General features: G+C 40.1%; 1 protein-coding gene across 1 annotated transcript in view; it reads right to left on the bottom strand.

Annotated features, from left to right (window-relative positions):
• Dock4 (dedicator of cytokinesis 4) overlaps positions 1-16,317 on the bottom strand; it is a 413,592-nt gene that overhangs the window by 133,972 nt on the left and 263,303 nt on the right. Inside the window, exons 16-17 of the mRNA XM_059279518.1 lie at positions 15,993-16,099; positions 2,235-2,391 (exon numbers count right to left, since the gene is read on the bottom strand). Of these exons, the coding sequence (XP_059135501.1) occupies positions 2,235-2,391; positions 15,993-16,099 (264 nt within the window). The remainder of the gene's footprint in view (positions 1-2,234; positions 2,392-15,992; positions 16,100-16,317) is intronic.

Raw genomic sequence — 16,317 nt, 5'->3', positions numbered from 1 at the left:
CTCCTATTCCTGTAAAGAAGTTTGAAGAATCTACTTGATCTGTCCATAGGAAACATTTGCAGAGTGGTCTGGATTTGGAGCACTAGCCATGAACAATGCTGGATTCCACACAGCAAGAACAGGCAGACCTACCAGGAACCCTGAGTGCAGATCTGCTCTGAGACTACTCCTTGAGACCACATCATTTGCTAAGTGTCCATTATAATAGACATGTAATTTGTGTTTTTTCCAAGTCTAGTAAAATGAATGCACACCAATTTAATTCCACTTTGGAACTGGAATTAATTTCAATTTGCTTCTACATAGAGATGTATACGTAGGATGCAAATCTCAGAAAGACAGATTGACCCCCTACCCTAACTATCTTTTGAAATACACTATTCATTTCTTGGCTCATTCTGAGCTAACTTACATTGACAAGGTTAATCAACATCAATTTAGTCATGAAGCATGTTTCAGTAGCCTTATCGAGTCAGGAGCCCCTCAAAATACTGACCCCATCTTCATTTAATATAAGGGTTTATATACAGTCAGACATTTAATATAAGGGTTTCATGAATAGCTAATTTTTGCTATTTACATGAAATTTTCTCTTGGTTTTATAAGGAAGCAGTTTTGAGTCTTTAGGACCTGGTTTTTCCTATCTTATGTTTATAATTCTAACACTCTAAGCAAATTCAGGCAATTTTATCATTGTTTACCTAAGTGGTAGGCAGGATAACAACCTTCAAATACGTCTATATCCCAATTCCTAGAAATGGTATGTTTACCTTATATTGACAAAGAAACATTGTAATACGCTCAAATTTCTGATAACAGGGAGATATGGCTGGGTTTTCCAAGAAATCACAAGAGACCTTAAAAACTTGTAGAGTCAGAATTAGAGAAATTTGAAGAGGTTGCCCTGGAGCTTCTGAAGAAAAAGGGGTCCATGATCCTAGCAATACAGATTACTTCTAGAAACTAGAAAAGATGAGGGGGAAAAAAAAAGACTTTCCTCTATAACCTCCAGAAGAGATGCAGCATCATTACCATGAAAGGGATTTAAACCTGATTCCTGAGCCATAGGAAATTTCTGTCACTTCAAGCCAGAAAGTTTGTGGTGATTGTTGTAGCAAAAATATCCAATAAATACAATCCTGAAACATCCCAGTTAGGACATTTAATTAACAGGAAGAGCTACACAGGCACACAAATACCCTATGTAGGATGACTATAAATTTTGTCTGGGAAGCCAATTGATTTTATTATCTTCATAACCCCTACAGCAAACACCTGAGGTTTGGTAAATGCTTTATTTATAGGTCATTGAGTCAAGTCAGGAGGTCAGATTTGCTAAACCATCAAACACTGAATACTAGTAAAGTCTAGGAAAGCTCAACAGAACTTTGTGTCTTAGGTAAATATGGTAGCCTTGCTACCGAGAGGGAATTAAAAGGGGGTCACTACTATAGTGTTAGGTTTTGCTGCCTTTTTGACACTACATTTTGAAACAACTATTTCTTTCCACACACTGTTCCATAATACAAGAAAAAAAAACCTTAGATATAGGAGCTGCATGAAATACAATGTCTTGTAATGAAGTGATTCCTCTCAATCTATTGCATCTAATTTATTAATACAGTATTCAGGGTGCTAGCTAGAAGCTGTATATGGCAACTATGAAAAATTAAAAATGTTTAATTTACTTCTTTCATTATAAACGCAGTTTTTACAACAAGGAGATGCCAAGGAGATGCACTGGCTTTATTAATCATAACTCGCTAAACAATCAATGACATAAAAAGCAATGCTACCCAGAAAAGCAATATCCAGCTAATTAAACAACAACAACAACAACAAACAAGCTTTATCCTAAGGCCTGCAATTAGCACTGTTTATGGGGCTATAAAACAAGAAATTGAAAGTGGCGGCACTTCCGTCTTTTCTTGTGTTAAGTGCAGCTTGGCTTTTAATGGGTTATTTGAGGAGTTAGTTGACACTTAACTTTCAACAGTGGGTTAATTCTTAAGTCATTAAATTGGATGCATGGGGTCACTACTGTTTTCATTTGATTAGAAATCCTAAATGAAAGGATGGATAACTTTCCTAGTGCAAAGTTTTTAAATACGTTAATCCTTGTTGAATATGCTTAGCAAAATACATACAGTTCATACATGCTCTTGGGTGTGGGGGGGCGCTGTCAAGTAAAATGGTGTCATATATCCCTTAGGTGTGGGGCTTTGATGCATTACCATTTTGGGTGAGTTTTGTAGAGCAGAGAAACGATGTTATCCAAAAGGACTCCTTTGTGGCCTTCATGGTTTGATTATTGTTCCCAAGAAAGATGACCTTGGAAAATGGAAGCTTGAGGTAGCGGGTAGTATCCTGAAGGTTTGTGTTTTCTTCACACTGTGAAAAAACATTAAGAATGGGAGGCTTGATCTCAGAAGAATTATTGAGCATAATTTCCTCTTCTAGCATTTATGAACTGGAAACATTCCAAATGGCATTATAAACAGAATTTGGCTTTTCAGGAAAATCCACCAAAAATGTGTCAAAGAATAAGTATGGATTTTGGTGTCTGACCAATTTGAGTTGAGTTCCGAGCTCTGTCACTCCCAACGTGACTGATCCTGTCGAGATATTGAACCACTCAGGATTCCTGTTGTCCTTGCCTAAACCTCATTGTCTTGTTAGAAGACTTATATACAGGCTTTAACATGGCCTGGGAGGCACTGGAAATGCCAAAGAAATGCCATTTGACAATGATCAGAAGACTTTTTTCAAAAGATGCTTCTACTTCTCCAACATGTCATATAAGAGCTGTTGAACTGTCATCACCTTGAAAACCACCAGTTTTAGGAAATCTAGCGGTCCCACGGAATGAGGAAAAGCTCTATTTCAAAGAAAATGTTAGTGTTGTCTGTCCCCCCAGATCCAACCCCCCAGCTCTGCGGCAGAACACCTGCGGCAGCCTTCCCTGACCCTCTGTTCCCATCTCCTGTGGATCCTACAGACCTTCACTTTCTAACGTTCTTCCTTCCATGTGTGGCTTTGTCTCAGCCATCAACCACAGCAGGCATGCCCTACTAACTCAAGAGGCACTCCTCTTAGGGCAACGAGTAAGCTGACTGTGGATCCACACCTCCCCCATATCCAAACCCCTCGGTCTCACATCTCCAGCTCTGTTACTGTGGTCCTCCTTTCCTCTCTGACCCTGTCTCCTACGGATCACAAAGCTCTCCCCCAACCTTCCTTCCTTGAACTCATCCTATTATCCTAGCCTCCAATACTAGCAGGCATTTCCTGAGAATACACCAGCTGAGCAGGCTAGCGAAACAGGTCCTCAGAAAATGTTCTAATAGGCAGCACACAGCCACCACACTTTCCTGAAGTCCAGGGAGGAAGCAGAAACCAAGGCATTAGAGGCAAAGTCAGATACCATCACCCAGACCTACAATCACCCCACTCCCACATGTCTAGATGTCATCTTAAAACTAAATAACAGCCATCACAATATGTCTCCACTGAAGCCCAGCAACGCTAAATATTCCAAGATAGCTGAAGCCCAAGAAAAAGACCTAAGAACAGTCTGTACGAAGATGATAGAGGTCCATAAGAAATGAAGAAAATTTCTGAAATAAATCCAGGAAATCACAAACAGTATGAAGAAATTAATAAGTTACTTAAAGAAATCCAGGAAAATAAAAACAGTACAAGGAAATGAGTAAAACAGTTCAAGACCCGAAGATGGATGTAGAATTGATGGAGAAAACTTAAATTGAGGAAATTCTGGAAACGAAAATTTGGGGAATTAGAACAGGAACTACAGAGGAAAGCTTCCCCAACAGAATGCAAAAGATGGAAGGATGAATCTCAGGTGTTGAAGATATGATAGGAAAAATGGATGCATTGGTCAAATAAAATGTTAAATCAAAAAATTTCCTCACACAAAACAGCTAGGAAATCTGGGACACTATAAAAAGTTCAAATCTAAGAATAATAAGAATAGAGGAGGGAGAAGAAAACCAGCTCAAAGGCCAAGAAAATATTTCCAGCAAAACCACAGAAGAATATTTTTCTAACCTAAAGAAGGAGATGCTTATAAAGTTATAAGAAGCATACAGAATACTAAATAGAATGGTCCAGAAAAGAAAGTCCCTTTGGCACATGTGGTGGTTTGAAAGAAAATGTCCCCAAAGGGAGTGGCTCTACTAGGAGGTGTGGCTTTGTTGGAGAAGGTATGGCCTTGTTAGAGGAAGTGTGTCACTATTGGGGCAGGCTTTGAAGTCTCTTATGCTCAAGATACCACCAAGTGTGTTAGTTCACTTCCTATTGCCTGTACAAGATGCAGAACTCTCAGTTCCTTCTTCAGCACCATGTCTGCCTGCATGCTTCCCTCCATGATGATAATGGACTAAACCTGTGATCTATAAGTGAGCCACCCCAATTAAATGCCTTCATTTATGAGAGTTGCTGTGGTCATGGTGTCTCTTCACATCAATAGAAGCCCTAACTAAGACAGCACATAATAATCAAAACATTAAACATGCAGAACGAAGACTATTACAAGCTGCAAGAGAAAAAGACAAAGTAACATAAGAAGGCAGAACTATTAAAATTACACCTGACTTCTCAATGGAAACTCTAAAAGCCAGAAGATCCAGGACAGATGTGCTGCAGATTCTAAGAGACCACAGACTACTATACCCAGTCCAGACTACTATACCCAGAAAAATTCTCAATAACCATAAATGGAGAAAATAAGATACTCCATAATAACACCAAATCTAAGCAATATTTATATACAAATCCAGTCATACAGAGGGTGCTAGAAGAAAAACTCCAGTCTAAGGAGGTTAACTACAACCATGAAAACACAGGGGATAAATAATCCCATACCAGCCAAATCAAAAGAAGGGACACACACACACACACACACACACACACACACACACACACACACCATTAGCACCACCACCACCAAAATAATCACTACTCATTGATATCTCTCAATATAATTGGTTTCAATTCCCCAATAAAAAGACACAGATTAACAGAATCAATACAAAAACAGGATCCATCCTTCTGCTGCACCCAAAAAACATATCTCAAAATCAAAGACAGACATTACCTCAGGGAAAAGCATTGGGAAAAGATATTCCAAGCAAATGAACATTAAAAAAATAAGCTGGTGTAGCCATTTTAATATCTAACAAAATAGACAACTTATCAAAAGAGATGGGGAAGAACCCTTCATACCCATCAAAGGAAAAATCCCCCAAGATGACATTTCAATTCTTAACATCTATGCCATAAACACAAGGGCATAAGTTTGTAAAAATCCACTACTACAGCTTAAATCATAAATTGACCCTCACACACTGATAGTGAGAGACTTCAATATCCCACTCTCACTAATGAACAGGTCATCCAGATAAAAACTAAACTGTTATAAACCAAATGAGCCTGACATATTTACAGGCCATTTCACCCAAACATAAAAGAATATACCTTCTTCTCTACACCTCATGGAGCTTTCTCCAAAATTGACAGCATACTCAGACACAAAGCAAGTCTTAACAGATTAAAAAAAAATTGTTCCATGCATCCAATTCAGACCACTACAGATTAAAGGCAGATATCAATAACAAAAACAACAGAAACCTTAGAAACTCATGAAAATCCAACAACTCTCTACTGAATGAAAAGTAGGTCAAGACAGAAAAAAAGGAAGAAATTAAAGATTTTCTAGAACGAAATGAAAATGAATACACATCATAACCAAACTTAAGGGAAACAATGAAAGTAGTTCTAAGAGTCAAGTTCAGAGCACTAAGGGCCTACCTAAAAAAACTGTTGCAGGCAGTTATTGTGGGTGGTGGTGGCAGCCTTTGATACTAGGGAAGCAGAGGCAGGTGGATCTCTGTGATTTTGAGGCCAGCCTGGTCTACAGAGAGAGTTCTAAGACAGCCAAGGTGACACAGAGAAACGATGTCTCGAAAAACCAAGAAAAAAAATAACAATAAAATGACTTCTAATGATATTTTGCTATACTGAGATTGATGCCTTATTCAGTCATCATCATAGAGGCTCCCTCCTGCAGCAGATGGGAACAAATACAAAGACCCACAGTCAAACATTACCAGAGAAAGAGACCTTGGAATACACATGTCTAAATGAGATGCCTCTATCAAATTCTTCCCCTCAATGCTCAGAGAACCCACAGAAGAGGCAGAAGGAAATGGAGGAGACAGAGGAGACCCAGAGAAGGCGGCCCTCTAAACCAACTAAGCAGGGCTCATATGAGCTCACAGAGACTGAAGCAGCAAGCACAGGGCCTGCATGGGTCTGCACCAGGTCCTCTTCATACATATTATAGCTTGCAGTTAGTACTTTAATGAGACTCTGTAGCTAGAGTTTTCCTGCCTGGCCCACAGTCAGGACAAACCTCTGTCACCCACCAGTCCCACAGCCACTCAGACCAAACCAAGTAAACACAGAGACTTATATTACTTACAAACTGTACGGCCATGGCAGGCTTCTTGCTAACTGTTCTTATATCGTAATTAACCCATTTCTATAAATCTATACCTTGCCACGTGGCTCGTGGTTTTTCATTTTATCTTATTATATTTTATTTTGTTATATTTTGTTGTTATCTCCTAGAAGCCTGTTCTTTTTTAATGAGAGACAGAAATGGAGTGGGTCTGGATGGGAGAGGAGGTGGAGAGGAACTGGAAGGAGTAGAAGGAGGGGAAACTATATGCAGATTATATTGCTTGTGAAAAGAATCTATGCTTAATAAGAGAGAAAGATAAAGAAATAGGAAAAATGTTTAAAAGCAAAATGCTAATTAGCAAATATAAAAGGAATTATGGGTTTAGAAACTATAATTTCATGCCCCTACTATAACCATTTATCTGGCGAAAGTGTCATTTAATGCTGAAATCAGCAGGAGGACTGTTGATGAGAAACTGGGTGTTCATAGAATGCCACACAGCAGCATTAAGATCACTTGCCACTGTCAAAGGGATAAACATGGATGCACATGATGGAGACAGGGGTGTCATCACAGCAATGCAGGGAACTTGAAGACATATGTGATGACTACACTGTCCTCTTACTGACAGCCTCCCACTTCTGCATTTTAAGAAACACTACATTAGACAATGTGTTAAAGAGTGTGGAGGAGAAACAATGAGACCACTCCAGAATGTGGTGCCTTCTGAAGGATGCACAGCCTCATCTCTTAAGTCAGCATTGTCTATAAACAGACTATTTTAGTTTAAGCAACACTCAGGAGATAGAAAGCCGGATATCATCTTGGATTTGGACAAGACTGACCTGTCCAAATATTGTTCGAGAATTTGTATATTGATTAATTTCTAGACAAAGATTTAGTGCAGAAAGAAGAAAGTTTCCAGAGGAAGCAAGAAGCAAAATGAGAGGGAACAGACAGTGAACAAAATCAAAATACATTATAGACGTGCATGAGATTGTCAAAGAATAAATAAAAAATAATCCTGTGACTGGAAAAATCTTTAACCGCAAAAGTAGATTTAAAATAAATACATATCACCTATTACTATTTGTTTAACAAATTCATACAGCAAAACATCTAAATGAATATATGCTAAGAGGCTAGCAGATGGTGACATAGCATTATGAAGTTTTTGTTTTATTTGATTTGCATATTACTTTTGTAATGACAATGGTGATCTTAAATTAAAACATTGTGAAAATATTGTAAAAGATACTGAATGGGTACAACTCATATGGGGTATAAAATTCAAACTGGGGAGACAGCTCAGTATGTAAAGGTACTTGCTGTACAAGCCTGAAGATGTGAACTCAGATCCTCACAAACCTATATGAAAGCTGAAAGAATGGTGTGTGCTTGTAAACTAAGTTCTCCTACAGTGAGGTAAGAGGCTGAAACAGGAGAATCCCCTGGAAGCTCACAGACCAGCTGGCCTGAAATGCAGTGACCCAGAGAGGACCAGCCTCCAACAAGATGGAGGTTGTTCTCTGGCCTCCACGTGTGTAACATGGCACATGTGCATTCTCACATGCAAACATCATACACATACACACACAGATAAATAAATATATTAAAAATTAGGGGCTGGGGAGATGGCTCAGGGTTTCAGTACTTCCTCCTATTCCAGAGGACAAGTTGGGTTCCCAGCACCTACATCGGGTATGCCATAACTACTTGTAACTCCAGCTCCAGGAAATCTGACACCCTCTTCTTGCCTCTGTCAGTCCCAGCACACACACACACACGCACACGCACACGCACACGCACATGCACACGCACACCATATATATATGTGTGTGTGTATATATATGTATAATTAAAAGATTTTTAAAAAATTGATACTCATCTGAACTAAACTCTACATTTGCTCAAATATTCCTAAAGCTAGTGTCTTGGTAACAGACAATAGTTTAACCACAGAATCCCTCTTGTACTTGAGACCATTTAATGTGATAATATATATTAATATAATATTAATAATATATATGCATTTTAATAAGTCCTTAGGAAAGACCTCTCTAGTGAGTTGAAATACAGAGTCAGAATATTACAAGATGTTCTTGCCATCAAAATTGCCCTGAAACACAAGTACTGGTATTAATATAATAAACAGTTCACCATTCTCTTCTGCTGTCACATTTCCAAATGGTTTCTTTATTTTCAAGATATATTATAGACTGAAGACTCCAGAAAACATATGCAGTTTAAAGAAAAATTATAAAGTAAATACTTCAAATATCTTCTTTAGGAAACTGCTTAGGCAAGGGAATATTCCGGATTCCTGCATATCTGCTTCCCACTTGTTCCTCATCAGGGCCTGGAACACATCAAGTCATGCACCCAAACATCCCATTCTTAACTGCCCCTGGGCTATAGAGTTGGAACATGCTCTGGTCTCCCATCTCAGCCTGACTTCTGCTTTGTACATCTATGGAATGACTGCCAAGCCCAGCCCTGGTATTCACTTCAGCCATTCCCTCTTTCTGAAGTTATTCTAGACCCTATAGAACCATCTCTTACTGCAGCTCACTTCTCTAATTGGCTCTTGGGTTCTTCTGGCAGCATCTTGGGGTTTCTGCTTATCTCCACAATTAAGGCATTGAGCACTCTGTGAGGCCAGATGGCTGAGCTCTGGATCTACTGGGTGCTATGGGGCGTCTACTTGTTGGCTATCCAGGTTAGTTCCACTAATCCTGGTTAGCTTCATCTGCCCACCAGCCCAGGGCATTAAAACCTTAGCATCCAAAGTATGGGACATGACACCTCAATAGCTTCCTGTAGCCAAACTCCATCACGCTCAAGTATAAAACATCACCATCAATAGGAAGAACACTGTGAACACAAAAGGTATTTTAAGATATTCTCCCAATAGGGAAGAGAAAGAGACAGACAGACAGATAGAGACAGACAGAGACAGTAGATTTTGTCCATCAATTAAGTAAAGAAAAGCATGTAACTACTCCTGGTAGCAATTTTAACCCATTTCTAAAAATTTTACTAAAATACAAAGAAATTCTTATCACTTAATCTTTCATTGTTCTTCAAGGCTTTCAGCATGCATTATTAATACATAAAAATACAGACACTGCACATTTGAAAAGCAATGTAGGTAACGAGTATTTGCTGGGCACGGCTAGGCACTTCATACATACATTGTCTTTCACAGCAATCTTACAATGTAGCACATCGTGACAGATGCACTTATAGGATCTGCCTAATGTTGCAGTATTACTTAGTGTCAGCATCAGAATGGGAACAGAGCTTGCATTCAGAACAATCAAGGGACACTGCCTTTCTCCACTAGTCTTTTAACTCAGCTTTAAGTTTTGTGAAAACGAAAGTGAACTTTGTGTTGCTTTATTGATAAATATGGAATGTCAGGTTAGAAAGAAAAAAGTCACTTTCCCCTGAAGCGTATGTGTGCCAGACACTACGGCAGAGAGCCCCAACAGCAGTGTGTAACTAAAATGATCTCATGAGAAATAAGACTTTGACACTTACAGTGAAAGTGCTAGTCTAAGTCTCAAAACACGGGGTACAAGAGGGATTGTGGGACCTAGCTCTTAGGTAGGAGAAGCAGACAAGAGCAGAGGGAGCATGGCACATGAGCCTGGTAGCAAAACAAAAGGCTTTCATTTGGTGGCAAGGACTTTAGGAAAGAAACAGAGATAAATTAAAAAAAAAATGTGCTAGAAGGTAGGCTGTAGGATAGGAGCAGGTGACAGCAAGGTTTTTAGCCAAAAAGGCTACACACTGTCCTACTAGGAAATGCAGAGTTCAGAGGTAAGCTCTCTTCTGGACGGCATGAAATGTACAGACATTGCTCAGCCAGGGAGGAGAAGGGCCTATCCTGAGAGCATTGTCTAACCTGAGTATGGACAAAAAGAAAGCACACAGGAAGCCCCACTGATCCCTCTAGAAAAGTCTAAGAGTAAGTGGGATATAAAGTGTGCTCAGAACTGCCAGTTATTGAACTGGAAATACCAAGTACATCAGAGTCATAACTGCATGTTTCCTTGGCTGCAAGTATGGAGGATAGTCAGGAAGCTAGATTGTTGTTATGGTAAATTTAGCTGTACCCTCGAACTACATGTGGTAGTGAAGTGTGGGTTGTTTGCATTCTGGGAAATACCCATACACCAACCCTGGGCTTTCGCAGAAGTAATGTCTTCCTCATCAAACCCAGTGTAGGAACAGAGCAAGACACTGTCCTCATCAGAGAACATGTGCTGTCGTGGGACACACAGACACAGCAGAAGCACTTCCAGTGTTCTGATAGACAGCTGGGAGTAGATCTATTAGGGGAGAATTCACTCCACTGCCCTTTTAGAAACAAAGCTCCTTGAGTCTGCTACCGAATTGAGGGAACGAAAGCATGTTGCTGGCATAGTAAAGTATCACTTCCTTTAACAGCTTGCAATCCACAGAGGTCATCTTAAAACATGTTTATATATTACAAACTAGAGATGAGGGCTAGTGTTTGGACCACATTTGGGTCTGAAGTCAGATCTTATGAGAGAGATGGGCTCCTTCATACTCTTACAGAAATATTTGAAGTAGCATGAGTAGCCTCTATCTTTGAGATTATACCTCTTGCTTATAGTCACTAGATATCAGTTGGTATAAGTGGTAGTTTGAATGCAATTGGCCCCCATAATCTCATAAGCAATGGCACCATTGGGAGGCGTGGCTTTGTTGGAGTGGGTATGGAGGAAGTATGTCACTACAGGGGCAGGCTTTGAGGTTTCCTATGCTCAGGATACCTCCCAGTGATTCGGTCGACTTCCTGTTGCCCACAAGATGTAGGATTCTCAGCTCCAGCGCCATGTCTGCCTGCACACTGCCATGCTCCCTGTCATGATGATAATGGACTGAACCTCTGAAACTGCCGTAAGTGAGCCACCCCAATGAAATGTTCTATTTATGAGAGTTACCGTGGCCATGGTGTCTCTTCATAGCAACAGAAATTCTAACTAAGACAGAAGTTGGTACCAGAGACTGAGGTATTGTTGTGATAGGACTGACCATGTGTTTGTTTGGAAGAATTTGGACTTTGGTACTTTGGGTTATGAAAGCAGTGGAATGCTTTGAGCACTACTTAATGGGCCATACTAGTAGGAGCATGGAAGGCATAGGTGCTAAAAATTATTTGAACTGTCAGGGGCTCACTCAAGAGGTTTCAGAGGAGAAGAATTTTAGTATGTTGCCTAGAGATCATTCTTGAAGTGAAGAAAGTAGCTGCCTTTTGCCCTTGTCTCAAGAGTCTGCCTGAGGCTGAAGTGAAGAATGTTGGATTAATTCCATTGGCAGAGGAAATCTCAAAACAGCATACTATGGACTCTGTAATGTGGTTTTTAGTGGTAACTCTAATCAAGATTTATAATGAAAAGGAGCAAGCTGAGCAGGGTAAATTACAAAATGAAAATTTTTTGAGGAGAAAATGAGTACCAGGAAATGGAACAGAGCTAAATTCTGCGTTCAAGGAGATAAACAGATCTGGAAATGAAATAAAGCAAGTGGTGACCTCAGGGCAAGATTCTCACCTAGCTAAGTTTCCAACTTGTGAAAAGGAACTAAAGAAAACCTTAAAGCTTGGTGTGGTGGGGCACACCTTTAATCCTAGCACTGGGACGGCAGAGGCTGGCAAATCTCTGAGTTTGAGGCTAGCCTGGTCTACAGAGCAAGTTTCAGAATAGCCAAGCTAGGGCAGTGAAGGACAGAAAGCTGGTAAAGATATAATTGAATGAGGGGGCCATGTTACAGCCCCAGCAAGCAGCAGAACTTGGCAGCTTTGGCCACGTGGTTCTGGGTTTAGAGTTAAGGGTAGAAGAAAGGGGTTATGGAATAAAGCCACTGAGGCCAGGAATATGTCAGGGGTGTCCCTGCTTGGAGGCCTAGTGGTCATTGAGTGAAGTTGTGAAGTTGAAGCCTGGATTGATTGCCATGGAGAACCTAAAATGTTAGAGGTGCCAGAGTCATGGGATACCTGCTGAGGAGAGCTGGTAACAGGAGGTGGAACCGCCCAAGAGAAAGAAGTGTGCTGCAGTCAACAAAGCTGAAGAGAGTTGGAGATCTGAAGTGTTTCAACACAGAGTTTGGAGTTTGCCCAGCTGGTTTTTGGTCTTGTTTTGGTCCAGTATTTCTTTGCTATGCTTCCTTCCCTTTGTTTTGGGATGGTAATGTATTTCCTGTGCCATTATATATTGGAAGTATGTGATCTGTATTTTGATTTTGATTTTTTAGGGGATTATAGTTAAGAGATTGCATGAATCTCAGAAGAAACTTTGAACTTTGGACTTTTAAACACTGTTTAGACTGTGATAGACTATGGGGACTTTTGAAGTTGGACTAAATGAATTTTGCATTTATGACACTGTTACAAGCTTATGGGGGCCAGGCAATGGAATGTGGTAGTTTGAAGGTAATTGGCCCCCATAATCTCATAGGGAATGGCACTGTTGGGAGGTGTGGCTTTGTTGGAGTGGGTTTGGCCTTGTTAGAGGAAGTGTGTCACTGTGGGGGTGGACTTTGAGGTTCCCTGTGCTCAGAATACCACCCAGTGAGTCAATTGACTTCCTGTTGCCTATAAGACATAGGAATCTCAGCTCCAGCATTATATCTGCCTACATGTCACCATGCTCCCCACCATGATAATGGACTGAACCTCTGAAACTATAACTGGGCCACTCCAATTAAATGTTTTATTTATGAGAGTTGCCATGGTCATGGTGTCTCTTCACAGCAATAAAAATTAAGTCAGTATGCTCTTGTAAATGGGCAACATGTCCTGGGCTACCTGCCGACCATGGCCTAAGATATGTGACTGAGAACCACAGTGGTCAGTTGTGAGTCTTCCAGAAAGGCAGTTTTGCAAGGATGCAAGATTTGTGATGGGGAGATCAGCATTATAATTTATTTAGAAAAAATTACTGCAGTGAGTTCCCAGTATGTTAGTCAAATCAAGGGTCTACAGCCTAGGAGTGTAGAGAATTGAATTGAACCTACAGAAAGTAAGAGTCTACTTGAAATTCTATAATACTAGCTAATGAAAAGGAGATTTAAATAATTTTCAGTGACAAAACATCTTGTGGGGTCTTTTTCAACAGGAACAGTCACTGCTAATATTACTATATACCTACTAAATTCCTAATATTTGCCCATATTTCAATTTGGTATTAAAAATGCAATCAAGAAAGGAACACGAGCCCTATTTTGAAGGCCTCACACCCCAGACCACTGCCCCCATGTGTTAAGACTGATTTCAAAGCTGTGATAAAGAGCACTGGATACCAGGTCTGCTGGGAGAGGGAAGGAAGGCTTCATGGGAAAGGGGGTATTTAAGCTAATCGTAATGCAGAAGAGGACTACCAAGCAGGTAAGGAAGGGAAGAAATGATGCAGGAGAGAGAGTCAGTGGTGGGGAAGCACGAGAATGTGTCAGCCGCAGACAACAAAATGCCACGTGGGTTCTGGAGTAGAGCCACGAACAGCCAAGTGAAATTAGTGGAAACTTACTGGGAAACTTTCTGTTTCACAGAAACTCACACACACACACACACACACACACACACACACACACACACAAAACCCCTTTCTGTTAACAGTGTTTTGTTACCTATACAGGTTTACTGCTAATAGGTTATTGTTTATGGAAAAGGTTATAATATAAGGAGACTTGGGTGAAGAGTATGTATGTGGGTATATTACAGCTTTTCTGTGAACCTAAAACAACTGCTAAAACCCACAAGTATGTGTATTGTAGTATGCCTGGACCATGAGAATTTCTTAGAACCAGCCCAGACACCTTAAATAAGAAAACCTCAGTAGCGAGGCAGAGTTAAACACGTCTGTGGTATTTGCTACTTGAGAGGCTGAGGCAAGAAGACTGTACTTTGAGGCCAACTTAAGGCAAGTTATCAAGACCCTTTCCAAATACAAAAGGGGAAGGCTAGGGATGTAGCTCGCTGGTACCATGATCCCTCAGAAATAAGGATTTTTTTTAACCAGGGACTGTAGCCCCTGGGTGAACAAGTGATGTGGTAGAAATTCATGTGAATGGTGAAAATAGGTATCTCGGAGAACTGATGAGACAGAGGAGTGGGGACAGTAAGTGAAGACCCATTCCATGAGCTGGGAAGGGAAGAGGAAGCATGCGCCTATTACAGAAAGGAGCAGAGTGCTGCCCTACGTTTACATCCTGAATAAATGGCACTAGACAGGAAGCAGTTACAGATGCAGGGGAAGAGAGGACGTGAGAATAAAGTCCTGGGGGATGGAGGGAGACTTGGCTGTGGAGAGAAGGCATCTTTCCTCCTCCCCTGACACAGGAAGCAGGAAGAAGGACAAGAGTACTGATAAGGGTTCAGGTGGCTGGGGGAGGGCACAGGAAGTGAGCAAAGTTCCTGTCCAGTGGCTTCTGTTTTCCCAAGTAGGCAGAAAGGAATCCTGGGGTCAGGCCATGGTAGACCCTCCCCAGCAGGAGGAATATTTTGGAGGAAATTGCATGCATGCTTAAACACATTTTATCCTGTATTTCACTTTATGAGTATACTCAGATAATTTCTGGGCAGTTCCTGCTTTCTGAATTTTCACGTAAATGCCTACACTAGCATTCAATGTTCCAATGTTTTTTTGAGAATCGTGACTTAAAATAAAAGCAAAGTTATCATAACAAGGAATAGATAAATTTTTTAAAAGTAAGGTTTAACTTAATAAACTATCCTCTGAGGATAAAGACTTACAAGACAGTATGTATCACCACTACTTATAAAACTATTTCTAAGGTTTATTTAATCCCATCATAACAATAGAAAGGACATTGAGATTAACACCCCAATCCATGCAAATAAATTTAATCCTAAATTAAGATGAAAAAAATAAGTCATTTAAAAAATATATTGGGATTAAAGGCGTGTGCCACCAAGAAAAAAAAATATATGTTTCAGGTTTGAGGAGCTCAGTAGTTCATTTGGCACTTGCCTGACATGTACCTAACCTGTAAGGAATAAATTTATCTCCATTATAAGAATATATGCAAATATATATATATATATATATATATATATATGTGTGTGTGTGTGTGTGTGTGTGTGTGTGTGTGTGTTTGTATATGTATAGGTGTATTGTGTGTCTGTGTGCATATGTAATATACCATAGAAAGTAGAGAATTTAAGAATAATACTTTCAGAAAGATGCTGGATGCTGTTCTTGCTTACATTTTTTTTTTTAAATACAAAATCTCACTACGTAGACCAGGCTGACCTTGAATCCAAAGATCTGCCTGTATCTGCCTTCTGAGTGCTGGAATTAAAGGAGTGTACCACCATGCTTGGTCTACAACTTTATTTTGAAGAGAGTTGAAAATAAATCATTTTAATCCTTTCCCCCCATTTCTAAGATTATAAGACACATAGTCAATAACTGTGCCCTGTTTTTGACACACTGTCATCAACAGGGATTATTGGTACCTTATGCACAATGAGCTCATGTGTGCCGTCTGGAAGAGTCCTCCCATCTTCTTGCATCAGGGGAACAAAAGAGAAACCAAACAACTTCTTCTCTCCTTTCTCCTTTGCTGAAAGGGAGAATAATGATTTGCTTATTGAAGAACATGTTTATACAAATGACATATAAAAAGCATGAGCATCAACGACTATAGTCCTGCCCCCTGCACACACCAGGCCCTCCACACAGTGAAGAGCTCTTGTAGTAGAACACTTATCTGAACCCTGTACTTATGCGTCCTAAAATTGAGGTTAGGTTCCCTGCCCAGTTGTTTTCACAGGACTCGAT

This window comes from Peromyscus eremicus, chromosome 14 (genome assembly GCF_949786415.1).
Source record: "Peromyscus eremicus chromosome 14, PerEre_H2_v1, whole genome shotgun sequence".
Taxonomy (NCBI): Eukaryota; Metazoa; Chordata; class Mammalia; order Rodentia; family Cricetidae; genus Peromyscus; species Peromyscus eremicus.
The sequence above is the reverse complement of the archived record's forward strand: the minus strand, read 5'-3'. Positions and strand labels throughout refer to the sequence as shown.